This window comes from Netta rufina, assembly GCF_964035555.1.
Source record: "Netta rufina genome assembly, chromosome: 1".
Taxonomy (NCBI): Eukaryota; Metazoa; Chordata; class Aves; order Anseriformes; family Anatidae; genus Netta; species Netta rufina.
Genome location: NC_140123.1, coordinates 68076508 through 68101206, shown reverse-complemented (window position 1 = coordinate 68101206; position 24699 = coordinate 68076508). Strand labels below are relative to the sequence as shown.

The 24699-nt window shown below is 43.5% G+C and overlaps 4 protein-coding genes across 5 annotated transcripts in view; 2 read left to right on the top strand and 2 right to left on the bottom strand.

The window, feature by feature from the left end:
- TSGA10 (testis specific 10) overlaps positions 1-4584 on the bottom strand; it is a gene marked incomplete at both ends in the record, with an annotated part of 29460 nt that extends 24876 nt beyond the window's left edge. The window contains 4 exon segments of the mRNA XM_084287657.1: positions 107-186; positions 189-312; positions 3559-3690; positions 4579-4584. Of these exon segments, the coding sequence (XP_084143783.1) occupies positions 107-186; positions 189-312; positions 3559-3690; positions 4579-4584 (342 nt within the window).
- Positions 4585-5739: 1155 nt separating this feature from the next.
- Positions 5740-7560, top strand: LIPT1 (lipoyltransferase 1). 2 transcript variants are annotated; one of them, XM_084281844.1, is made up of 2 exons: positions 5740-5862; positions 6101-7560. In XM_084281844.1, exon 2 carries the CDS (start codon positions 6366-6368, stop codon positions 7485-7487), a length of 1122 nt encoding a protein of 373 aa, XP_084137970.1. In that variant the 5' UTR covers positions 5740-5862; positions 6101-6365; the 3' UTR covers positions 7488-7560. The 2 variants fall into 2 exon arrangements, with proteins under 2 accessions (XP_084137970.1, XP_084137971.1); XM_084281845.1 differs by having other exon boundaries at positions 5743-5857.
- A 3026-nt stretch (positions 7561-10586) lies between these two features.
- Positions 10587-14299, bottom strand: MITD1 (microtubule interacting and trafficking domain containing 1; the record flags this gene model as incomplete). Its single annotated transcript, XM_084281778.1, has 7 exons — positions 10587-12201; positions 12289-12349; positions 12679-12794; positions 13468-13554; positions 13634-13770; positions 13882-13983; positions 14146-14299. The coding sequence occupies 7 exons, from the start codon at positions 14297-14299 to the stop codon at positions 12106-12108; spliced, it is 753 nt and encodes a 250-aa protein (XP_084137904.1). The 3' UTR covers positions 10587-12105.
- Positions 14300-14425: 126 nt separating this feature from the next.
- Positions 14426-16917, top strand: MRPL30 (mitochondrial ribosomal protein L30). Its single transcript, XM_084297138.1, has 5 exons — positions 14426-14500; positions 14763-14843; positions 15559-15705; positions 16573-16646; positions 16735-16917. Exons 1-5 carry the CDS (start codon positions 14456-14458, stop codon positions 16865-16867), a joined length of 480 nt encoding a protein of 159 aa, XP_084153264.1. The 5' UTR covers positions 14426-14455; the 3' UTR covers positions 16868-16917.
- Positions 16918-24699: the final 7782 nt, after the last annotated feature.

Below are 24699 nucleotides of genomic sequence, written 5' to 3'. Positions count from 1 at the left end.
TCAGCCGAAAAGGTCAAGAAAACAAACAAACAAAAAAATATATCCCCATATTAGGAAGTAACATTAAAATAATCACTGTACAATACTAATTCTAATAAGCAGATACCTTTGCTTCCTCAAGCTCCTTATCAGTGGTATTCAGTAAGAAATGGTTTCCTCTTTGCAGCTGCTCAGACAGTTTGGCAATTCTTTACGCAGATGATCATTTTTACAGGACAGCCTACCCACTTGACTTTCAACCACTTGCTTCTTCTCAAGCAGTTGTATGACATGTTGCCTTAGCTCATGGTTTATTTTCTTCAGATCTTCAATCTATGAGGACAAGGAAGAATAAAATATTTTATCTCATCTTCAAGGATCTGCAGGGACTACTTCACAGTAAGAGGCCTGGTCTCAAGGTTTCAACAGCCTTACTCACCATGGCTCTGTCAGATCTTAGGAGAGCCCTTCAATCACCTCTGAGATAGGGCCATACATACTAAAGGCCAGCAGAAATTTATCAGATCAATTTCTAATATTAATTCATCAACTAATCAATATAGAATTAATAATTTCCCTGAAACAATATTGTCTTAAAATATATATTTCATATACGGCCTTTTTCTAAGAAATGAGAGTTGCTAACCATTTGGGCAAGTATCACCTCACCTTTAACACCTCAGTTTAAAGGAGCATCAGTTCCTCATACAGCTTTCCAATGTTTTGAGTCCTCAGATTTCTACAATCCCAGTCTAACCAAGAAACGAATACGCTGCGATGCAGAAAGTCCCTTGGTTACACAGACTGATCATGTAATGCATGAAGAAGTCAGTATCTCAGTAGTGATTTCTGTGACATTCACTAGATTCTAATAATCCAAGGGTTTTCTTCTTTTTACTAGCAGTGTATAAAAAATGCATTTTGAAAAAATGCATTATTATTTGGAAAGACATTAAAGATTCTTTGCAAAATAACGCTTACTGGGTGGACTCTGTCATGTGACATTCTGTAGCTTTTAATTTTACCACTTCTGCTCAATGGGTATGCAAATACATTAAGAGTCAGTGAACAAAATATGAATTGATTTTCATTATAATTTTATTTTTTACATTTTCATCAAACCTGATCCAGCTAATGCTACTGAATTAATACCTAAGCACAGTCACAAACCTAGAAATGTGATAATTACTCTGAGTGTTTGAATGAAAAAGCAGCTTTAAAAAGAAAAAAAACAAACAGAAAGCATACATGAAGAGGAGTACAGGCTGCATCTGTACCTGTGGTTTGGGATTCCTGCCCTTTCACTGAGTTATACAGGTTGGGGAGAATACAGCTGTGCTGTTACTGAAGGAAGTCCACAACGGTGCCCACTTTTGACAGTGAGAACAGAACTGCTAACGAAGGGCATGGAAGCTAAATCCTACTCTGCATCGGATCATCTATTACGTAAACACCTACAATGACAAGCCACGAGTAACCAGTGATACCAAAAGCATTTGCATTGCTCCATACAACCAATTTATAGCTTTCTCCCCCCTTCTCCCACTCTTGGAAAACCAAGAAAGTTCCAGCATGCACTCAGAGCTGCCATATTTAGACTACAAAATCAAGGATTCTTCATGGAAAATATTTTTTTAGCCATCTCCTTTATGAAGCAGGAACTGTAATTGAGTGCCTTAACTAACTGCAGTTGTGTACATGATGCTATATGGTGAAAGCAGTGTCTAAGCAGACAAAAATACTGATCCCTCAAGGCCTTAGGGACTCAAAACCCAATACCACTCTACCAACAAAACTTCATAGCCAACAAAAACCCTGAAGTACAAACAACCTTTGCCCCTAGCATGTCTTCGCACTCTGCTCTAGCTTATGACAGCCTGTTCCAGCAACACAAACCAGGGATGAGAACAGTACCACTTCTGTAATCCCTAGCCACAAAAGGATGGAGAATAGCATTATTATCATCATTTGCAAGACAGAGGAAATACATGTTAGTAAGAAATGTGGACATCACGTGCAAATTATCTCCACCTACCAGCATCTTCTAAAATACCAAGCATGGGCAGAAACACTTGTAAACATTGAAACTCCATTCAATTCAGCTGAACACAGGGACATGCAGCTACTTATCATCAACTCATAGTAGTGCAGCCTGTGATTCCTCAGAAATCCATAAACACTTTGGAATAAAAGAAAGGAGAGAAAGATAGAGTGCTCTCTGGCAACTTTCTAAGAATAAGTATGATAAAGTTGCTGGAGCCCTCAGTGAGAGAAGGAAGAGCCAGCAAGGTGGGGAGAGTAGCAAACACACCGATGCCTTGCAGTGCAGTTCAGTACCTGCCAGTGATACTGAAAGCCCACAGATCCAGCACTAGAATACAAACATGCAACTGTTCACCAGCAGCAAGTTCTTCAGCACCACCACCATGACCACAACAGCTTCTGTCCATACTTACATTCAAGAGTTTCAAGGAACTTTAGGGCAGCTGGTTCACCGTGTTATTTCACTACCACATACATCCTACTTCGAGTCAAATCCCGGTCACCATCAGGCTGACCAGTAGCCTCAACATGTTTTTAAGCAGCACCCTAAGTGGTGGCTTTGTTTAGGACTATGATTCAGTTGACAATTCTGGGTATCTACAAAGAGACTTCTAAGTGCAATTCACATGATCCATTTTGGACATTCATCCTAAAATTAATCATGTTCTAGGAGTACCTGTTTCTTTCCTCTGACAGTGAAGACAGCCTGGACATCTCTATTACACCCACCATCATTTGACATGTCAAATTACATAAGTGGATCCTATCCTAACATTCTGTTCTCTCTGACCGAGATACTCACAACCATCTCCAATTATGTGCATCACCCAAGTCCTTCCAGAAAGGGAAGACAGCAGATCACAGTCATTTACAAGCTGCTAGTGCCTCAGCATCTCACTGTGCTAAGGATTCAAATTTGCAGGTAGAATATGCAGCATTTGCTCCCTCACAGTACTACTTTTACTCAATCTGTGGAAAAGAACTTTTTGAAGTTATTTGCAGGAGGAGGCTGACCCCCAGCTCCTCACACCTTCCTTTCAGGTAGCTGCAGAGAGCAATGAGGTCTCCCCTGAGCTTCGTCTTCTCCAGACCAAACACCCCCAGCCGCTCCTCACAGGCCTTGTGCTCCAGGCCCTGCACCAGCTCCGTAGCCCTGCTCTGGACATGCTCCAGGGCCTCGATGTCCTTCTTGTAGTGAGGGGCCCAAAGCTGAGCACAGCACTCGAGGTGCGGCCTCACCAGAGCAGAGTACAGGGGGACGATCACCTCCCTGCTCCTGCTGGCTGCACTATTCTTGATACGAGCCAGGATGCCGCTGGCCCTCTTGGCCACCTGGGCACACTGCTGGCTCACGTTCAGCCGAGCACCGACCAGCACCCTGCATTCAGTCAGGTCCCATGGACTAGCCCACGTCCATATAGTTTAAACAGCCCCCAATCCGGTCGCCCCCCGTCCCGTCCCGGTTGCTCACCCCGCTGCGCTCCCCTCCTGGCTCCCCCCGCCCTGCTGCCCGGGGCGGGCCCGCCACGCCCCAACGGCTGCGCCCCGCGCGTCCGTTGGGCGCCGGGCAACGGCCCGCGTGCTGCCCGCCTCACGCCGCCGCTGCCTCCCCGCTCCCGGCTCCTCAATGCCGCTTCCAAAATCCTCACAGGTCTCAGGGCTGAAACACTAGAGGCAAAAACAAGAAAGAGATTAGAAATTAAAAATAATAATAATAATTAAAAAAAATCTGGAAAAGTGTCACTAAGCAGCTGTTGCTGGATCCTGTCAAGGGGTGAATGCATATTCTGGTTTATAATGCAATATAATCCAGTCTGTAAATTCGTGCTCTTATAAATTCAGTTTATAAATTCATGCTTTTTGCATATTGACAATATTTCGAATTATCTTGCTGGGTTTGCCCTCAGCAATAGCCACTTTTCAGGAAAAGTACTTCTCCTTGACTATGTATTTTACTCATCAGCACATGAGAAACACCCCTCAAGGCATCTTTAACTGTCCACCTAGTGTTCTGCACGCAGCATTTTTAGACAATTCTGGTTCTAACTAAAAAAATAAAATTACAAAAAGTTGCCTTAGACCCACCTGCTTGCACCCTGAAAAGCAAGGCGTCCAACAGCTCACGGTATGTTTTTACTGACACCCCGTGGCAAAACGTGGAAGCGACGCAACGCAAATTTCTGAGGGCTAAGCGCTATAAAATGGAAACAAATCCCCCCGCACATTTTTTCTTTCAGTAACATCAGAAATCCCAAAGGATGCGTTTCACTTCCTCCGACCAGCGTTCAAGGGCTCTTGTTCACCTTTGCATTATACCAACTAATATTTGGAACTCTAAATCAACACGGTTTTATGGATGAAGTTCATGTGCATTAAGGCTATGTATTAAGGGAACAGTCCACCCCAGTGCCAAGCTGAGCTATCACCAGTCTAATTTAGCAACAAATTATGCCCACTTCAAACTGTTCAGAATAATTACCAACTTGTTTTTTAATGTGATAATGCAACATGCCAAGTGCTGGGGTGCATGTCACATCAGGCTCCTTTTAGTCTCACTCTCATGTGGTAGCAGTTTCTTACTGTTCACTTGCCCTACTACACCCACACATTTCTTTTAAGGGTTTTCTAAGTTATGTTCTTGCTGTGAATGCTCCAGTTCTTCAGCGGGAAACAACCCCAAGCTCTCATCTTTAATCTCTCACCCTTTATCTGCCTTTTTTTTCTCCTTCACATTTCAGGGAATGTAGGTGTACTAGGATTGTTTCTTCACTCAGAAGATGAAGTTGATTCAGGCTCCACAATGAATAATTTTATTGGTAAAGTGAACATACAGAAATCTGGGAATTACATTCCCAACCCCAATTTGCTTCCTCGAATGATTTGTTTCATCTGAATATCAGTTTGGTGTTTCTTCCCAAGTCACTTAATTCTAGAACAAGAAAGAAGAAAAAGAATCCTACTTGTCACTGTTCTTCTTCAAAAGGAATAGCCTACATTTGTGATTTCTCACAACCCACTCTTCCAACCTTTTTGTCTACAATTCCTTCATATCTTGGGAGTCCTATTACTGAGGAATGAGAGAGAAAAGCATGTAAGGTATCCTTCATGAATACATGTACATTGGCAAGAGATATGGGTACCACTGAGGATAAAACTTAAACTTGCAGCTCTGATCATTGCCCCCCAAGTCTCAATTTAAATACAGATGATAGGCCTTGTAGAATTATGGCTTAGGTCTTATAGACTTTAAGAATTGCCCTAATCAGTACAAATGTGAAGACAATCTGGTGCATACAGTCTGTAATCATCTAGCCTTTGATCATTTCCAACTTGCTATCAATTACGCCATCAGTATCTAGTCTCTATATCTTCATGAACACCGTGGATATTTTCTCTGAATTTGATAAGCCTCTGTGCATTGGTCTTTACTTGTTCAGTCTCCCTGTGAAGTCGTGAACGCTTCTAGCATCCAGAACATCGCGTGGCGAGGAATTAATTGCACAGACTGGTCTTGCACAAGCCGTCCACTTTTATATGTTGTGAATTTAGCTGGCGCGGTCCGAGTGACGATCAGCACTGGCCCGTTCCGTTCAATACCACGTACACTCGTACAAACCTTTACCACATTCCCCCACTGGCGCTGCCTGTTGGTTTAAAGCAGGGCTTTAGCCCAGCCCGCCCCTGTCGGCGGCGCACGCTCCAGCACCTCTAACCCGGGAAGCGGAAGGCGCTGAGGAGGGCGGTGAGGGGCCGCCAACGGCTTTAACGATTTTAACGGCTTTAACAGCGCCCCCGTTCCCTCCCCGCCCCGCCGGGAGCAGCGCGGGACCGGCCGGTGAGGTGGGAGGGGGGAGAAGATGGCGGCGGGGGGGGGTATAAGATGGCGGCCGGGGGGCGCGGGGCTGAGAGGTTCCCTTGACCTTTCTCCTCGTGGAGTCAGTGCACTCGTGTGGTGCTCTTATCGGTGAAAATGTGTTCATAAAGCTGTAGTGCTGTAGCTCAGTTTAGCAAAACACAAGCGAGAATGTATTGAGGGAGAAAATAGAGTTTGCTTCCACCTGTTCCCTCGGTCTTTCAGGCACTAGAGGTGACCAACTGCAAGGAAACGCTCCTCGGACAGCCCCAGCTTTTGTGTGAAGCACATGGCAGGGATGGAACAGCATCGTCAGCCTCTGGAGGAGAAGACTGCCTTGTAACTCAGCAGTTTGAGATCACTTTTACTTTGGGAAGAGCATGACTGCAGTTAGCAGTTCCTTGCTGTCACGACAGCGGGTTGTGTGCTTGCCACCTTCGTCTTTACCAGGCCACATATTCTTTCCATCTCTTATTTCATTATTAAAAACATGGTACTCCAGTCATCATTCAAGAACTGCCTACAGTTATCCTGCATCTTCAGGACTCAAAAAGCTGGCTTCAGAGACGCAACTAATGGAGGACTCATTATCCAGTCTCTTTCTAATGATGTTTACCACAATCTAGCAGTGGAAGACTGGATCCATGACCACATGAATTTAGAGAACCGGCAGGTCCTCTTCCTGTGGAGAAATTCCCCAGCTGTGGTAATAGGGAGACATCAGAATCCCTGGCAGGAATGCAATCTCAAGCTAATGAGGCAAAAAAATATAAAATTAGCCCGGAGGAGAAGTGGAGGAGGGACGGTTTACCATGACTTAGGCAATATCAATTTGACTTTCTTCACAACGAGGAAAAAATATGAACGAATGGAAAACTTGAAGCTAGTTGTGAAGGCACTGAAAGCCTTGCGGCCACAGTTAAATATCCACGTCACTGACAGGTATGACATCTTGCTAGATAGGCAATACAAAATCTCAGGTACTGCTGCAAAGCTGGGAAGGACAACTGCTTATCACCACTGTACCTTACTCTGTAATGCAGATAAGTTTGTTTTATCTGATGTGCTAAAGAGCCCTTATAAAGGACTAAAAAGCAATGCCACTCCCAGTGTGCCTGCATCAGTGAAAAATCTCTTTGAAGAGGATCCTAGTTTAACATGTGAGATGCTCCTGGATGCCATTGCTGAAGAATATGCTATGCAACACCAAATAGATCATCATATCACCTTAATAAACCCAACCGATGAGACTGTGCTTCCTGGAATTAATAATAAATCTAAAGAACTACAGACCTGGGAATGGATTTATGGGAAGACACCAAAGTTCAGCGTTAGCACATGTTTTAACATGGTCTATAAGGATTCTGTTCTTGATGTTAAAGTAGATATGGATGTAAAGCATGGAAGAATTGAAGCCTGCAACATTGATCTGCCGGAGCAGTGGCTGCCACCAGCACTGTGCAGTGAACTGGTGAAGAGCCTTTCTGGCAGTAAGTTTTGCCCAACCGAAACCACTGCATTATCAAGCACGTTACTAAGAATGTGTCCACAAGATGATGAGTTGCACAGCAAGTGGAATCTGTTATGTGAGAATATGACAATGTTAATGTGACTCGCATTTTGAAATTATTAATGAAACCTCTGCTGCTAATTTATTGAAAACAAAATTAAAGGGTTAATTTCTACAGGCTTTTACTCCTCTTTATTAGCTATCAAAACTGTTTAGTCTTGTGCTTTTGCTAAATACTACCTCCTAGCAATTAGATTTCACTCTGCCTGTATTAAAGGTTCCCAAGTTGTAAGACGTAAGCCACTGAAAGAGGCAGCAGCCCTTTATTGCTTCATGCTGACGGACATCATCGCTGCTTAAACCAGGGAGAATGGTGCAGGCATCCCACACTGCTTCTGTGGCAAAGATGGTACAAATTGGCTGACAGACCAGATGGGGTGGATGGAAAACTGATGCTGTGCTCATGCATTGGCTTCTTAGTCTTTATCTCCTTCCCTGCAGATAGCAGCTCAAAGGCCATGTCTCAGTCCCTTACGTGTGCCTCCTTCCTACCAGGCACAATGACAGGAGTCGCTGCTGCTGTAAGCACTGGTGTGTTAGCCAAAATAGGGAATGCAGATGGAGGAAGAGCTTCCTCATGTTACTAGCAGAAAACTTGCCACTGGAAGGCAATAGTGAACTGAAAGCGACAGTTTTCATGTTAAATCATGATAACAGCTCAATACCTAAGTATCATGAAAGAAAAGCTGAAGATTATTTCACTGTTGTTGCAGAATAACCTGAATGCCATTTTGACTAGGTCAGAACGGGAGCAGTTTATTGCCATGGCTATAGGAGAGAGAACACAGTGCAGCAGAGTGACAGCCTCTGCTGACGGGAACACTGCCCAAATGAGGCTGTTACAGAGTTTATGTTCTTCCAGGCTATACGACTCCACCAAATTACCCTTGAGCAGTACTTAAATTGTAAATGGGAGGCTCAGCAAAAAAAAAGCTGTAAATTTGCCCTGTTTAGGTGCAGGCACATCAAAGTAGATTCCAACGGGCACAGTATGTAGTACAAGCAATTTTCATGAGTCTTTTTCTAGGTTAAGAGGGGCAGCAAGACTTGAAAGCATGGTGATCAGAAGTGGGGCTGCAGGAAAATCAGAGCACATAAATTGGATCGAGGAGCACCAGTGTCAAGTAGGCGAGAAGCAATCTTGACATTAAGAGGGCAAGATAAAAAAAGACGAATCTGGTCTAAAGAAAGTAAAGGAGCAGTGATGTTTATGTCCTACGGGATGTCCTAATTACATTTCTGAGACTGTGGCATGGAGGAAGAGTCTTTTTCCATTCCTCCTCTTCTCCTGCCTCAGTTTCTTCTAGCTCCTGTATTTCTGCTGGCATTTCCAGGAGCAAAATGTTGAATTTGCAGTGCCATGAGTTTAGTGTCACTGTCATTCTCTCCTGACATGCACTGCAGAGATTATCAAGGGTAACTCCTTCAGTTGAGAGGCTTAGTCTGCCACCTAACAGCAACAAATCGTAATTGCTCTTGAGTTTTTGGCTGAAAGCCTACAACAAAGGCAGCTGCCACAGCCTCTGGAGCTTTTTCAGCAGTGTTGTCTACGCCAGTGTGCCAGTGAAAAACTTCCTTGGGATAGTCCAAGCAGCCTGGAAGGGATTCCCCCGTACTCTGTTTATTACAATTACATATTTTGGCCCAGTCTGTTTTTCCTGGGCAGACTTGCTGTGTCACCTGAAGATGATTTGCAACTGACCTAAGTTCAGTATTGTTCCTTGGAAGGCCAGCCAGCTTTCCCTATTAATCACTGTCTGATTTCACGAGGCTTAACAGCTCAGGAGCTGGTTTATATCAGCCTAACTTGGATTGTAACAACTGGTAACAGTTCACAATTCTCTAAATTTCTGAGGTTCCTCTCATGTTTGGAAATTCTTTGGCTATCTTGTTTCTCCAGGAGTCCACGGGGTGTGAACATCCTGGCCCTGGCAGCTGCTGTTAAGGTGCTTGTATCACAGGTCCCCTCTGACCTGTGACTGCAGAAAAATTTGGCACGTCCTGATAATCCAGTGATGCTTATGGATCTGCCAGTATTACAAGGGGAGAGCAAGGGAAAACAAACAACCTCCTTATATTCTTCCTCCTTCTGTAGTGATTCTTAAGGGAGCAAAGGGTTAGCAGGAAATTAGGTATTTTTCTAACCTTTAAAATGCTTAATCATTTGCTTTTTCCCTGATAGTGTCTCAAATCTGTGGTTTGGGATTTTCTTTTGGGTGCCACCTTGTGCCAATCAAAAAAATGCATGCCACTGAAATTAGGGTACATTAGGCACTCTGTACTCCAAGGTGCTACTCAAGTGCACTGTTTTGTCTAAATTAAATTCAAAAGAAAACTGTTCAGAGGGATTATTCTTGTTCCAGAAACCCTTATTTACTTAAATATTCATGTTTTAGAAGAGAAATCATGGAATCATTAAGGTCGGAAAAGACTTCCAAGATCATCTCATCCAACAATATGCTGGAGTCCCTGAAATAAGTAAAATGATTGCAAAACTTGTGCTCTTATATTGCTCTGATAACATAAATGCTGAAGAGGACAACTGACTTTTATTTTCCATTTTCTGATGCCCATTCCTCTTCTGGCATTGTTCCTACTGACAATGAAAGGAACTACGCAGGGATAAAGGACTTGCAAGCAAAAATTGCAGCACGCTGCCAACTCGTATGTCACTGAAGGCTTAGTTGTACGTATGTAAATGCTTCAAATCCACAAGAAGTGGAAGGAAATCAACAGCCTTAGCTTCTGATTTCACAATTAGAAAACACAGAAAAAGTTCTAGCAATGAAGAGAGGGAAAACCAGGGTTGTCTATTGTGGTGTTGGTACCAGACCAAATCATTGGGGCTTACTAGTGGAACAGAGAAGCATGTTGTATTACAAGACACAGAAATCAAACATCTTGGAGTTGCCCTACGTAGTACAGAAAAGAATTTAAACAGAGGACTAAAATTACAAATCATAAAAAATAACCTTTATTCACATTAAAAATTGGCACATATTACACACAACTGAATAAAATTGATGACAGTGACCAGACACACTTTCACAGCAGGAAGACGGGGAGCTTCTATGGAATGTTTAGGGAGACCAACTGATAGCGTACAGCTTCTGTGGCACAAGTTACTCTTTTTCTGATTTAACACTGAAAAGCTGAGACATTATTATGCAAATAAAGAAGGCAACTTGTCACCCAGAAAACAAGGCAAAGAGCAGCTGCTGACAGCCGTGGAATAGATATGTTGCATCAGAGTTAAGACTAAATGAATAGCAGCATTCGATGACAGAAGGTAAAAGAGGAATAAAGCAAATTAAAAAAAAAAAAAAAAAAAGAGAGAGAGAAAAAAGGATAATGGAATACATGAGCCATCAGGAAAAAGAAACTTCCAAAAAGTTTCTAGCAATGTGCAAGAGAAGGAAGACCAGGGCTGCCTCTTGTGGCACTGGTACAGGACCACAGCCAAGGGGCTTAAAACTAGAATAGAGAAACATGTTACAAGGCATAGAAAGCATAAGGCACCTGTCAGTCCTGAGGTTGAAAATTCCTTATGGGACTTGCAAAAGAGGCCACTGCCTGTTCTGCATGTCACAATGAGTAATGTTTCCGGCAATTTTTAAAAAATCTTGTTTTAGGAGAAAAAGCAGCAGCAGCTCAGGTGATAATTTGCGGTTTCCAGAGGATGAAGGGAAGACGGAAAAGTTTTTTTTTTTTTTGTCATTTTTTTCAATTAGCATATCCCTTAGGATCAATATTAACAACGAAGTTTTGGGTTTCCAACTTCTAGAAGAATTTAAAAATTAGTTATTACTTTTTTTAGGGGACTAAGTAGCAGGGCTACTTACAGTTCAGACTGCTGTAAGAGGACAGACATTAAAATGAGAGGAAGATTGGGAGAGGACCACATGCTTTTCCAACCTTAATGCAAAGGATGGAAATGCACCAGGGAATACAAGCACATATATGAATAATAGTGAGAAGAATACAGCTAGAACGTTGCTTGCATCCTTTCCAGCCCCAAATCCATTATTCAGAGAAATGTACAAGAAGACTCTAAAATGTCCGCGTATCGAACTCTACAATGTTTGCATGCAAGGAGCTTAGAGAATGGAATGCTACATTTGGGGTTACTTGTAGTCTGTGAAGTCAGTTATTAAAGGATTGATTAAAACACAGCAGAACAGTCGTCTTGACTAGAATAAAAGACCCAGATGAAATACATGGGCTGCTTATCAAAGAGAACATGTGGGTTGAAGCGGTGCCTCAGCCACAGAAGTTTGCGAGGTGGTCAATTAAAGATACAAACCCCAAAATCTGCTCAAGACAAAGAAAATTAATAGTAAAACTAGAAATGACAGTAAAGAGGCCTTTGAGAGCCCGTACTGAGGTATAGTATAAAACCCCTACTCCATAAGCTCAAATTTAGACATTGATTTAATTCCTTAAGATTACAGAATAAATAAGCACAGTGGGTGAACTGCATGATTTTGTTTTCTCAGAGTGGAAAGGCACAAATATTCTTAATCCTATAGATTAAAAAAGGAGTGCTGGACAAAATACCTATTATGGATTTGCTTCTGGTGGTGGACAGCTGGACCCAAGTGGTATCTTCCAGTCATGATTACAGTTTTATGCTTATAAAAACACTCACTAAAAGCAGCTGTCACATTTTCTTTGTATGTTTAGTATGAAAGACGTCCACTGTAGTTTCATGACAAGGTCGCAAGTCAAAGTCACAGTATCCAATGCTGAAGCGGCCCTACAAAAATTGACAGAATTGACATGGGTAACACAGAACAAGCTATTCTACAGTGTTAGTTAATTAAAGAGGTCAAAGTATTTTTACCTCTGGTTTCTTGAAGTAGTCAAGACCCCTTCCAATCTTAATCATCCATCCATTGTTGAATCTGTTTACAAAATTAACAAATTTGAAAACCGTAAGTGTATGATCACATTGAAAAAAAACCAGTTATATTCACATGACTTACAAGCTCCTTCACAATTATTTCCTAGCATAGCTGATACCTATACAAACAATGGAACAATGGAAAGCACTCTTCTGTTCCAGAAAAAAAAAAAAAAAAGATAACTGTGAAGCTATGGAGGACTAACTTTATCTAGTGAGGGCCAGTGCCTTCCACTTCGCTAACTACAGCTGTAATTAGAAATTATCTCAGAAGTTAGCGTTAGGTAGTTTGACTTTAACTGGCATTCAGTGACTTTTTATATCACTCACCTAATTTCTCGATCATGTATTGAAGATGAAAATGAAACATTCAGTGTTACTCCATAATTCCTCAATGACTGTTTTATTTCTTCCAAGCCACTTGTCTGTTGATTCCTCCCACTGCCCTGATAAAAGTAAAAATATTACCTTTTTTTTTTTTTTTTTGAAACCACACATTCTGTTTTTGGTCACCTCTTCCTAAAATCCCCAACAAAACCATTTTAGTAATAATTTAAACTCAAAGAAAGTCTCTTGGATGAGAGTATATTTGTATTTTTGTTGACAGGATAAGAAGCAGACAGATTACAGGCACACTCGCTACTGGATGTGGAGGAAGAGCTCTCCCTCAGCCCTTGAGAACTAGATACAGATTACTATTTGATATAGAATAAATGCAGGGATAGTTTGAAAGGCTTTAGCTCATCAAAGCATCTGAAATGATAGCTATATAAGCTGTTTGAAAAGGAAAAACGAATATTGACACTTTGTTTTTGACGGCATTTTCCACAACAAATTTTTTACCAAAAATATCTTTTTCATTTAAGATCTGTCTTACCAAGGATTTGTTAGACTTATCAAAGAACTATGAATGTATGAGATTACTTATATTCAACTATCACGTTTCATTTTTCTCTTAATCTGTGTTTTCTGCATCAAAGGCATCAAAGCCTTTCTCTAACAAGTTCGTGTAAGTAAGAATAACTTTATATTTCAGTTTTACATACATACACACGTTGCGTGTGTTTGTGTGGTGTCACCTGAGAACGGGGAAAAAGAAACCAAGATCTGTGCACTTACTTCATCATAGGAAGTGAGGAGGTGGATAGTTTTCACTTTGCATGGCCCCTTAACCAGCATCTCACAGAACCGTAGGAAGTTATACAACTGTAAAAGTTTTGTTTAATTTAGTAACTTGGATTTTTTTGGCTGTTACGTGCATGTGCTACGCTGAACATCCACTTGCCTGATGAACGTGCCTAATGTATGGGTCCTCCACCCAAACTTCAGAAACAATCTCGGTCAGATACTCCTGGAAAAGCTTTTCATAGCTGTAACCTGTTGCATTTTCCTCTATCCTGATTTGCTTATGGTATTTGCCATCTGAAAAAAAAGGATTTTTCAGTAAAGACCCCGCCAGAAATCCTACATTAACCACACTGCCCACCTGATGCCGGCCAGTTAAAGCCGCACGGGTCGGTCTCAGCTCCCCACCTTGTTTCTCCTTCTCGATGTGCTTTTTAATGTCCTCAGCCCTGGTCATGTACTCGGATATTTTCTGCCGGTAACGCTGCTTTTTTGCCTCATCCTTTGTGCCTGCGAAGCCAAACCGCGCGGGTCGGTGCCCTCCACACCTCGGCCACCCGGGCACCGGCACCTCCCGGGGGAGGGGGCTGGGGACGAGGACCGGGAGCGGGATGGGGACGGGGATGGGGACAGGGACAGGGACAGGGACAGGGACCGGGATGGGACCGGTACCTTTGACCACCTGCAGCAGCAGGTCGATGCCCTCCTGGTAGCACACCAGCGACTCCTGGAAACGAGACGCCAGGTCCAGCTCCACCGCCCGCTTCACCGTCTCCGCACCAGCCCGCTCCAGCGCCGCGGTGCCATCGCCCCCCGCCCGCGACATGGGGACCGGGAGGGGACGGGGACGGGGACGGGGACGGGCTGCCGGGGAAATGGAAACCGAGGCGGGGGAGCGGGCTGTGCCTCAGCCTTGTCCTTCCCCCGCCTCGGAACTCGGGCGCGGCGGTGGCGGTGCCCGGCCGGGGAGCTGCGCCACGAAATGGCGGCGGGGCGCGGCGCCGTGGGGCTGGGAGCTGTGTGGAAGGTGCCCGGGGGTCCCGGGGGGCTGTGAAGGGCTGGTCGGGGTCCTGAGGGGTCTGTCGGGGTCTCTGCTGGCCGGGAAAGGTCGGGGTACCTCAGTGTCGGGGTACCTCAGTGTCGGGGTATTTTCTTTGCCTTCAGCCGCCGCGAGATGTAGTAAATGCAGGCTGTGTGCCCGCTGAATGTGCGTTTAAGCGGCTGACTAATCTGCTGGAGGGTGTTGTAAGACGACAAATTACATGTTTAATATGTAATGTTTTTTTTAGATGCTGGGGAGGAGGACCGAGGGGGTAGCGCCCGCAGTCTGGGCCCGTCAGATGTTCACCAGGTCGAGGATTCCCAAGGCGGTATGTGCTGCCCTGGCTGAGGACACTGAGAATTAAGCATCAGCCTGCTTAATTTGGGGCTGAATTCTGTGCTGTGGCACATTTCTGGAGATGTGGGTAAATGGCTCTAAAACCAAAGAGACTGGAGGCTGGGTTTAATTTGTGTCGTAGCTTGTCTTTCTGCAAGATGCCCTTTAGTTTCACTTTTCCTAAAATCATTCGTAAAGCCTGTGGAAAAACTCACTGTTCATGGGCTGAACAGAGGTTCTTCTGTCAGATACATGCGGATGAAGTGCTGTTGTGGGGAGCTGGGGTCTGCATCTTCACACAGGTAATAGGTGATAGGAGCAGAGGGAATGGCCTCAAGTTGTGCCAGGGAGGTTCAGGTAGGAAATGAGGAGACATTTCTGCTCAGAAAGAGCAGTCAGGCACTGGGATGGGTTGCCCACGGAGGTGGTGGAGTCACCGTCCCTGGGGGTGTTCAGGGAAAGGTTGGACGTGGTCCTTGGGGACATGGGTTGGTGGGTGACATTGGTGGTAGGGGAGTGGTTGGACCTGATGGTCTTGGAGGGCTTTTCAACCTTAATGATTCTATGGTTCTATGTATCTCCATGCAGTCGTATGGCTTAACTTCAGAGTCAACGCATTAATCTGCAAAACATTATAAAAATATATTTTTTAAGTGTAATAATAATTCACATGTTTAGAAAAACAATCTGTGACACTTTTATTCTAGGTATTTCAGCCACGGCCTGGAGATCATGAAAAGTATGGAGGTGACCCTGAGCAGCCCCACAAAATCCATGTTGTTACTAGAATAAAAAGTGTTATTGGTCGCCCATATTGGGAAAAGATGATAATACATAATCTTGGACTGGATAAGGTATTGTGGTGATGGTTGTTGTTCATACTTATTATGCACATCAAATACATAGAGAAACAGGGTAGAATTCAGGTATCAGTTTTTCTTGCACGTTTGCTTGTTTGTAAGGACTTCAGTTTTTACAGTCACTAAGCTTCAATTTCTTTACAGCTACTATAAAGTACAACTGAGAAATGGATTATGTATATAAGAGCTGAGAGGAACAGTAATGGAAAATACCCATTTATTGGGAATTCAGATTATGAGTGTATGGTATTGCTGTTGTGCTTGAGGAGAACTTTACCTTAAGAATTCTGCTGAAATAAAAACAGATTTGTAAATACTCAGAACTCAGATTTCTCTCTGAGTGATAGTAACTAGATATCGCAAGTAAGCAAAAAGGCCTCATTTATTACTGAAAAGACTTCCAAATCTAGAAGGTACGATAAATTTTCAAATAGACTCTAAGAGTTTGTGTCAATTTGTTTTTCCAGTTTTTCGTAGGCCAAATTGCACACTGTGCAAAGATTGATCTAGTCAATGTTATATTATGGAGGAAAAAAACTGTTTGATCAATTTAAGGCCTAAGTGAAGCAAGTCTCATCTCTAAAATACCAGCTTTACATTTACAGGCATTTTCAACAGTTGGAAGAAATTTGTATTGATAATGTAATGGGAATACAGCTGAAATTGTCATTTTGCTATAATCAAGAGTCTGATCAAGTTTTGATTTCATATTTTCATGCATGATTGTAATACACAACTATTATTTCTCTAAATCTAAATTTGCATGTATGGTTTATATCTTTCCTGATAGTGTGGAAATTTCAGTGAACAGAGATTTGTGCTTTAGAAGTGTATTTTTAAAACCTCTGCTATCCTTTATAGGCACATCAACCAAGACTGCACAAAAATATCCCTTCTGTGAATTCCAAACTGAAAGTTGTTAAACATCTGATAAGGTTTGTTAGCTATTTATTTGATTTGGAATACTTACTATAACTCCATTCTAGTCACAGAACCTTACTAAGCAAACTCTTCTGCCTTTAGGATACAGCCGCTGAAACTACCTTACGGGTTGCCAACAGAAGAGGAAATGTCAGACACCTTTCTTACGAGCAAGGGAGAGCTTATCATTAGAAGTCGTCTGAAACCTGTGGAGCAGAAAGAAATTAAGTCATAAGGTGTGCTGGTTGGATTTACGTTCTTTCAAATAAATAATTTAACTCCTGTGTTCAGTGTTTGTGTATGAAACGGAAGCTTAATTCTTACCACGTCTGGTACAAGTGGCAGAGATGATGCTGATGATTAAAAGATTTGTGGAAGGGTTACGTGTGTACAAATATAAAATTCAGTGTTGCTAATGTTTGTCTGAAATACTAGATGGCTGGGGTTTTTACTTCATGTTTGAACATTTTAATTAGATTATTGCAGTTTATGGTCAGCTTTTTATAGATGTAACTAATGATGGGCAATGCATTTCCCAGCTATTAGGAAAGTTTTACAATGAAGGTGCATGACTCTACTGTGCTAAGAAAAGAACAGGAATTGAAATGGCTTCTGTTTAAAAGTTACTTGAGAACTGACTGGGTATGCATTGACAACTTGATTTATTGAGTCAGGCTTTGTCATTCAGGTATCAAACTTGTTCCTTAGCAGACAGTCTCATCTGGCTTCACGTGTATCTTAAAATAGGGACCTGAACTCCCCATTTGGGAGTGACAGAAGGAGCGATTCACATCTTGTTAGGTTGTACAGTTTGTCTTTCAGGAAACACGCTGCGTCACTGCATATGTGTTTCTTGATTCTGAGTGTTTAGTATTAATAGCCTAAGAGCTGTAATCTGTGTGAAAGTTAATGTTTTTCTCACGGTAATATTGCAGACCTAAGAAATCTGGAGACCCTAAAGCATATCTGTTTGATTTAGGTTAGTAATTATGAGCTCCAAACATACAAAGTAACACCTTTCATGGGATTGTCTTGAATAGTACTGTGTGCAATGATTTAAAGACTATTTCTGTTTACGGTTTAAGAGCTGTTGTCAAAATTAGGAAGCTGCTGCTGTATCAAATGATAAAGTCATTTGCATTCCAGCAAGCATAAATCCCATAGTTTACCACGCTGTGAGTCTCTCCCACGCTAGAATCACCGTAGAGGAGTTAATCTTAATGGATGTGTGTTGTGAGAACATCAGAGGGATACAAGTGGCTGAAAACGCATGTTTGTCCTTTCTGCATGCTTGCAGAGAGGAGTAAAAACTAGTAGGAGTTCAAAGGAATAGGCATATCAGTAGAGGGACATAAAAACTAGAGATACTGCGTGCAGGAGAAAGACAAAGGATAGGCGTAGTAGTACACTGAAGAGTGCAATGGCTTCTGCAGACAGGCCAAAGGCAGAAATGCAAACTTGAGCTGAAAAACCTCAATTTTTCAACAAATTACAGGCTGCAGTCAGAAGGACACAAAAAAAGACTGATCTCAGCCAAAAGGATATAGAATAGCAAGGAAAAAATGAGGCAGGTAAATGGATGTTGGTTTTCTTGCTTCCCTCCTTCCTTTCAGTATCTGCACGGCATCTTGTGCTGCAATGTACAGTCCGTGTGGTGATTTCTGTGTTCCCACTGAGTAAAGCTGAAATTTTAGCCCTGAAGAAGGACATGTAGTGCATCCAAAGTACTGAGCACGCTTAAAAGAGATGGCACAAGTCCTGGCACCCAGGAAAGCAGGCACACAGTCTGCTCACATTGGTGTTGAGGGACAGCAGGTATTAGACCTTTACTAAGAATGGTGGCCTGGAGTGACAAAGCCAGGATCTCTCAGCCCTTACCGAGCATGTTTGGGATTGGGTCCACAGCGCTGCAGCCTGGTGAATCCCCAACAGAGGGAGCACTGCCGGTTGTTATACACAGCATGTATCCAGATACAGGATTCATTACACTGCAGGTGCTGCAACCTTCAAAAGTACTGAAAAGAATGCATTAATGAGCAAGCTTGCTTGGCGTTGTGCAGAATTTACAAAGCGTTAGGTAACTACATGAGTTAAAGCAGAGCTAATCACTGCTTCCAAAGTACAGAGAAAGGACAACATTTTAGACAGTACCTGTTATTCCACGGTAAGATTTAGCATAAGGAGGTGTCTACTGCTGACAGGCTGGCAGTTTTCATGAAAAAGGAGATTGTGCTTAAAATTTATTAATATATGTGTAAGTTTGGATGTTCCTCAAATTTGCTTCAAGACCACAACAGTCTGCGATGAGAATTTCCCAGATTTTCTCTATATAGACGTAAGTTCTCTAAAGGTTTGTCCTCAGGTGTAAAACCTGAACCGACCAGAGTGCAAAACCATAATGTGTGTCCATATAACTTTGCTTGTGAAGCACAGGTAAGAAATGCTGTCTTTTTGTGCAAGAAACAAGTGAGATGACATGAGAGGATAGCAGGTAGATCACAGATTTCTGGTCCAATCTCCTGCACCGCTGTCCAGCTGTCTTTGTGGGAGATAAAGTTATATGCAGAATACAGACTTTTAACTGGTGGCAGCCTGTCTTCTTTCATCTTATGTCTGTCACTTGTCCTCCCACCTTGCACCATTATGAGGAGCCTGGCTCCATCCCCTTGGTTATTGAGGGGATCAGTCCTAGCCAGCACGGGCTTATGAGAGGCAAGTCCTGCCTGAACAACCTCATCTATGAACAGATGGATGAGGGAAAGGCTGCTGACACGGTCTACCTACACTTCAGCAAAGCCTTTGACACATTCTCCCACAGTATTCTCCTGGAGAAGGTGGCAGCCCATGGCTTGGACAGGTACGCTCTGCTGGGTTAAAAATGGGCCAGATGGCTGGACCCAGAGTGGTGGTGAAATCCAGGTGGTGACCAGTCACCAGTGGTGTTCCCCAGGGATCGGTGTTGGGGCCCATCCTCTTTAACATCTTTATTGATGATTTGGATGAGGGAATTGAGTGCACCCTCAGTAAGTTTGCAGATGACACCAAGCTGGGGGGAAGTGTCGATCTGCAGGAGGATAGGAGGGCCCTGCAGGGGGACCTGGACACGTTGGGTTGATGGGCAGAGGCCAACGGGATGAGGTTCAATATGGCTAAGTGCCATATTGTGTGTTTGGTCACAACAGCCCCATGCAGCGCTACAGGCTTGGGGCAGGGTGGCTGGAAAGCTGTGCAGAGGAAAAGGATCTGGGGGAGCTGGTTGATGTTCTGAACATGAGCCAGCAGTGTGCCCAGGTGGCCAAGAGGGCCAACAGCATCCTGGCTGGTATCAGGAACAGTGCAGCCAGCAGGAGCAGGGAGGTGATCGTCCCCCTGTGCTCGGCTCGAGTGCTGCGCTCAGCTTTGGGCCCCTCACTACCAGAAGGACATCGAGGCCCTGGAGCGAGTCCAGAGCAGGGCTACGGAGCTGGGGAAGGGCCTGGAGCACAAGGCCTGTGAGGAGCAGCTGAGCGAATGGGGTTGTTTAGTCTGGAGAAGAGGCTCGGGGGGGACCTCATTGCTCTCTGCAGCTACCTGAAAGGAAGCTGTGGGGAGCTGGGGGTCGGCCTCTTCTCACAGGTAACCAGTGATAGGATCAGAGGAAATGGCCTCAAGTTGTGCCAGGGGAGGTTCAGGTTGGAAATAAGGAGACATTTCTGCTCAGAAGGAGCAGTCAGGCACTGGGACGGGTTGCCCAGGGAGGTGGTGGAGTCACCGTCCCTGGGGGTGTTCAAGGAGAGGTTGGACATGGTGCTTAGGGACATGGGTTAGTGGGTGACAGTGGTGGTAGGGGGGTGGTTGGACCAGATGATCTTGGAGGGCGTTTCTAGTCTTAACAATTCTATGATTCTCTCTTTCATAGGTAAGGAGGGGTCTACTATTAGGTCCCCCTGAAGCTTTCTCTCCTCATGGGGCAAATGCTCCAGCCCCAAGCAGCTTGGGGCTCTCTGCCAACTTTACTTAATCGATCTTCCCTGTGTCAAGGGGCCTAGAACATGTCTACTCCGGTTGTGGTCTAACAGGTGTTTAACAGGGACACATAACCTCTTCCCTTGGTTGAGCTGTGCTTCTGTTCATACAGTCCAGGATACCTTTTTTTTGCACACCCCTCATTCCTCCCACCCCCCAAAGCCCAGCCCATTTGTGGGGGAGAAATCCAGGATATATATATATATGTATATTATTTTTTTTTAATTAGGATAAATTTTCCAAGCAGTAACTCAAATCTAATCATTACTCAGATATCTTTCTTAGCAACCATTTCTCTTAAAAATCTTGGCTCTTGCAACCCCATCATTGGCGTACTCACTGTGTGTTGTGCCAATATCCATTCCTTCCTATGACTGGACATTATTAGGTTCTGCATTATAGGCTGAAATCCCACCTGAAACGAGAAAGAAACAATTAAACAGAGGTGATATTTCTTCACCATACAAACAGAAGTCACAACCTAAATGTATTGTTTTAGTTTGTGTGTCTCTTTTCACCGGTATTTTTGGCCACAGTATTAGCATTTTCAGCTACCTTTGTCACTGGGGTGTTCCATTTGTGTCCTAGCATTGTGCAGAAGTCATAATTTGCATCCAGACTTGGTGCTCATTATCTCCTTGCTGTGTTTTGCTAATCTAACATCTTCAGTTGTAGGACTGTTTCCTTTTGTTCGTAGTCCTTCAACTCTAACAGCATTAATAACCTCAGATGTATTTGTATTGTAGTTGGAATAAAGGGCCCCAACTACCATGACGTCTTCAGCTGTGATCACTGCTCAGGAAAAAAAACATATTTCCTTCAGCGGGGACCATATGGTTTAGGAATTAATGTGAATTAAGGTCTGTCTTTGGGGTTGTATGGTTTGTAGCTTTTTATAGGTAGGTATATAAAAAAAAGCAAATGGGCAGGTGAGGAGGAGAAAAAAAAAACTCCTTGCGACTGAAAAATGTCATGATATTTGCTGAGTTTTCCAAAAGTCTGCTAGAAAGCTAAACACATCATATTTTTCTATTCCTTTTGGTGAGTACAATGAAGTATTATTCCACACAGCAATAAAATGAGCAGGGGGACTGGGATGTGTTTAGTTTTTTTTAAGTGCTCAGTTTTACAGCGTTACCATGCTTGACTTTTATATGTGTGAGGTGTTATAAAGCTGCCATTTTAAAGCTGACAAAGCCATGGCTTTGAGCTGCTGTTCCTTTTTCCATGCTGGGAATTTGTTCTGGATTTGATTTTATCATCCAATACAAAATCCCTGTGCCTTATATGCTCTTCACTGTCCCGTGTCCCAACAGTCTTATGCTGCCATTTGTCAGCCTGGAAGAAAGGAACATCAATGCAGCAGGGAAAATATTTTTGTATATATTAGAGCTCTTTATCACTTGCAGGGTGCCTGTACTCATTTTGATCTCTACTCTCATAGTTTACCTGTTTTTTTGTCATGCAGAGAGGAAGCGAGGTCAGCCCAAGGAGTGGGCAAAGCCAGCAGATGCATGAACGGCAGACTATGGGGGCACTGGACAGGAGTGCCTACCCCACCTCTGTCTATCAGAGCCTTATAAAACCAAGACAGCTGCTGCTGCAAAGATGACAGGGTACCGAGAGCACCGTTACTGCTGTGTAAGGTTTTCCAGCTGTAAGACCACTGCTCCTGTCCTCCCCAGCTGCATCAAGGGTGCCAAAAACATCGTTTTCCCTTGGGTCAGCCCCTGGCTCCGTCTCTGTTCTGCTCTACCCAGGGCGGGAGGAGCAGCTTTGTCTCTGATCCGCAGGGCAGTGCAGAGCAGCCCTCAGAGGGATGGAGCTTGCAGGGGATTGTATCCGAATGTGTGCAGCAAATGTTTGGGGATTGTACGGATAAGCGTACAACTTGGCAAACAAGTGAGGCGTGAGTGTAGGCATGAATAATGAAGCAAGATTCCCCCTGCTAGCTCAGTCCCTGCGGTGCATAAAGGGTAATTAACCTGACTGCATGCAGCTGCAGTCTCTGGGTGTCTACACTTAGTTAAAAAAATGGTTTTTGAAACAAGATTTATTATCTAAAGTATGAAATAGGAACAATTAATCTCTTCGTTCCCCAGAGAGCCCTGGGAAGCAAGCAGCAGTTTCATCATGTAAATGCCAGCTGCCCTGATCCTAACCAGCATCCCTCCCCTGGTGCTGGCAGCTGGAAAATGGGTCGATGCCAGTTATATTTGGCCAAAAAGTTGTCTGAAAGATGTTGGGGAAAAAAAAAAAAAGCCTTCTGGTGGACACTGTAGGCAGTTCTGGCTAGGCCTCTCAAACTTCGCAAAATGCTTCAAACTTGGAAAGTCTGAGCTGAGTAAGCAGCACGGTGCTTGATGCAGCATTTCATTTCCTTTACCTTTTATCCGTGTTTCTCTTGGGACTGTGCTGCATTTCTCTGGCAGTGGAGCGTGACAGCCCTTACCGCTGGACCTGCCTAATTTAAGTAATGATAGCCAGCCAAGGTATCGCTCCAAGTTTTAGAGGGGGTGAGGGGCTGGGATGGGGAACAGGCCGTGTTACGGTCTTGCCAAGTCCCAGCTCTCTACTTCTTGCCTCAAAAGAGATGTAAACTTTTGCTCAGCTGAACCCGATGTCTTGGCAGCAAGATTAGGGGGTTGCCTTTCGAGGAGGCCCCTGCTGCTCCTCTAGCTTTCTGCTTCAAAAAGCATGGATGAGATTTCAGTTTTCAAGAGGGCTGGCCATACCTGCATTAAAATAAATCAATTTCTGTGGTCACCCAAGCCATCCTTCCGTACTGTCCCAGTGTATGACCCTCAAGGTAATACTGGTTATCACGGCTGGATCAACATACTTGCTGTTGCTGACTTTCATAATCTTGGCTTTATATTTCTCAGTGTTCTTCAAATCTTTTTCGACAAACTTCTCTGAAGCAGGAACTCCTAAGGCAAAACATGCATCACTTTTCCTTTCATTTTTAAAATCAGAAACATTTTTTTTTCAGGTATGACTGAGCTGATATTTGGAATCCTTTTGAATCTCTTTAGAGAGAGGCAGTAACAGAATCGACTAATTTCGGTGAAGTAGCCTAGATATCAATAGACGGCTGATATAAAAAGATATTTTTTTCAAAACCAGAGGGCAGATCTTTCATGTGCAGACTAAAAGGTGTGTCCATTTTAAATCCAAGCCTTTTGTTGGATTGTTGGATTCGTTCCAGATTTACTTTTTTTTTTTTTTTTAATTTATATTGCTATGCTAGGGAAACATTCAAAAACTTAGATCATGAAGCAACCCTCGTTAAGGGAGAGAGAAGAACAGGTTTAATGGCAGGGATTGAATGTGGTCTGTGGACCTTGTGTCTTTGCTGTGATGGTCTTGAATATTCCTTGCAGCATCTCAAGGGCCCCTCTGTTCCCAAGAGAAAGGTATGTGCCCAAGTAGGATCTTTGTCGTGGTGTAACTATCTGCTCACTTGGCAGTGGCTGATGGTCAAGGACTTGGATTTGTCACAAGCTCATGCATGGATTTGAGGGCAAACGAACAACCGAATTATCACACACCTGGTGCTAGCCCTTCCAGTTTGCAGCCTCTGAAGCTCCAGCCATGTTGACATCCAATACCTTCCCACAGAGATCAGAACAGCCAAAAGAGCAGCATTTGCAATGAAAAGTCAGGCTGGAGCGGTGTGTGCAGCACGTGCCATTGAAATATTTTCAGATCCGGAATATAAAATGATTGGCATCATATAGACACTAGCATGCACCTTTATGCTAGGAGATGAAGTTATGTCATCATATTTGTGCACAATTCATTTCTCCTAGTTTTAGCTTGCCTAAAACTGAGTTGTTCAATGTAAGCTTGCCACTCAAGCTTCCTGCAGAGCCAGTGCAGAAAGGCACCTCCAGAAGGCTCTTATCCATTTCAAAATAAAAAAAATCAATTAGTCAAGAGAAAGCCCGCACAACTAACTGGCTCCAGTTTGCTTTCCCATAGCTACCATCAACAGAAAAAAAATCAAAGAGAAGCATCCTATAAATGTCTTGCTTGCAGTTTAGCTACATTTATCTGTTG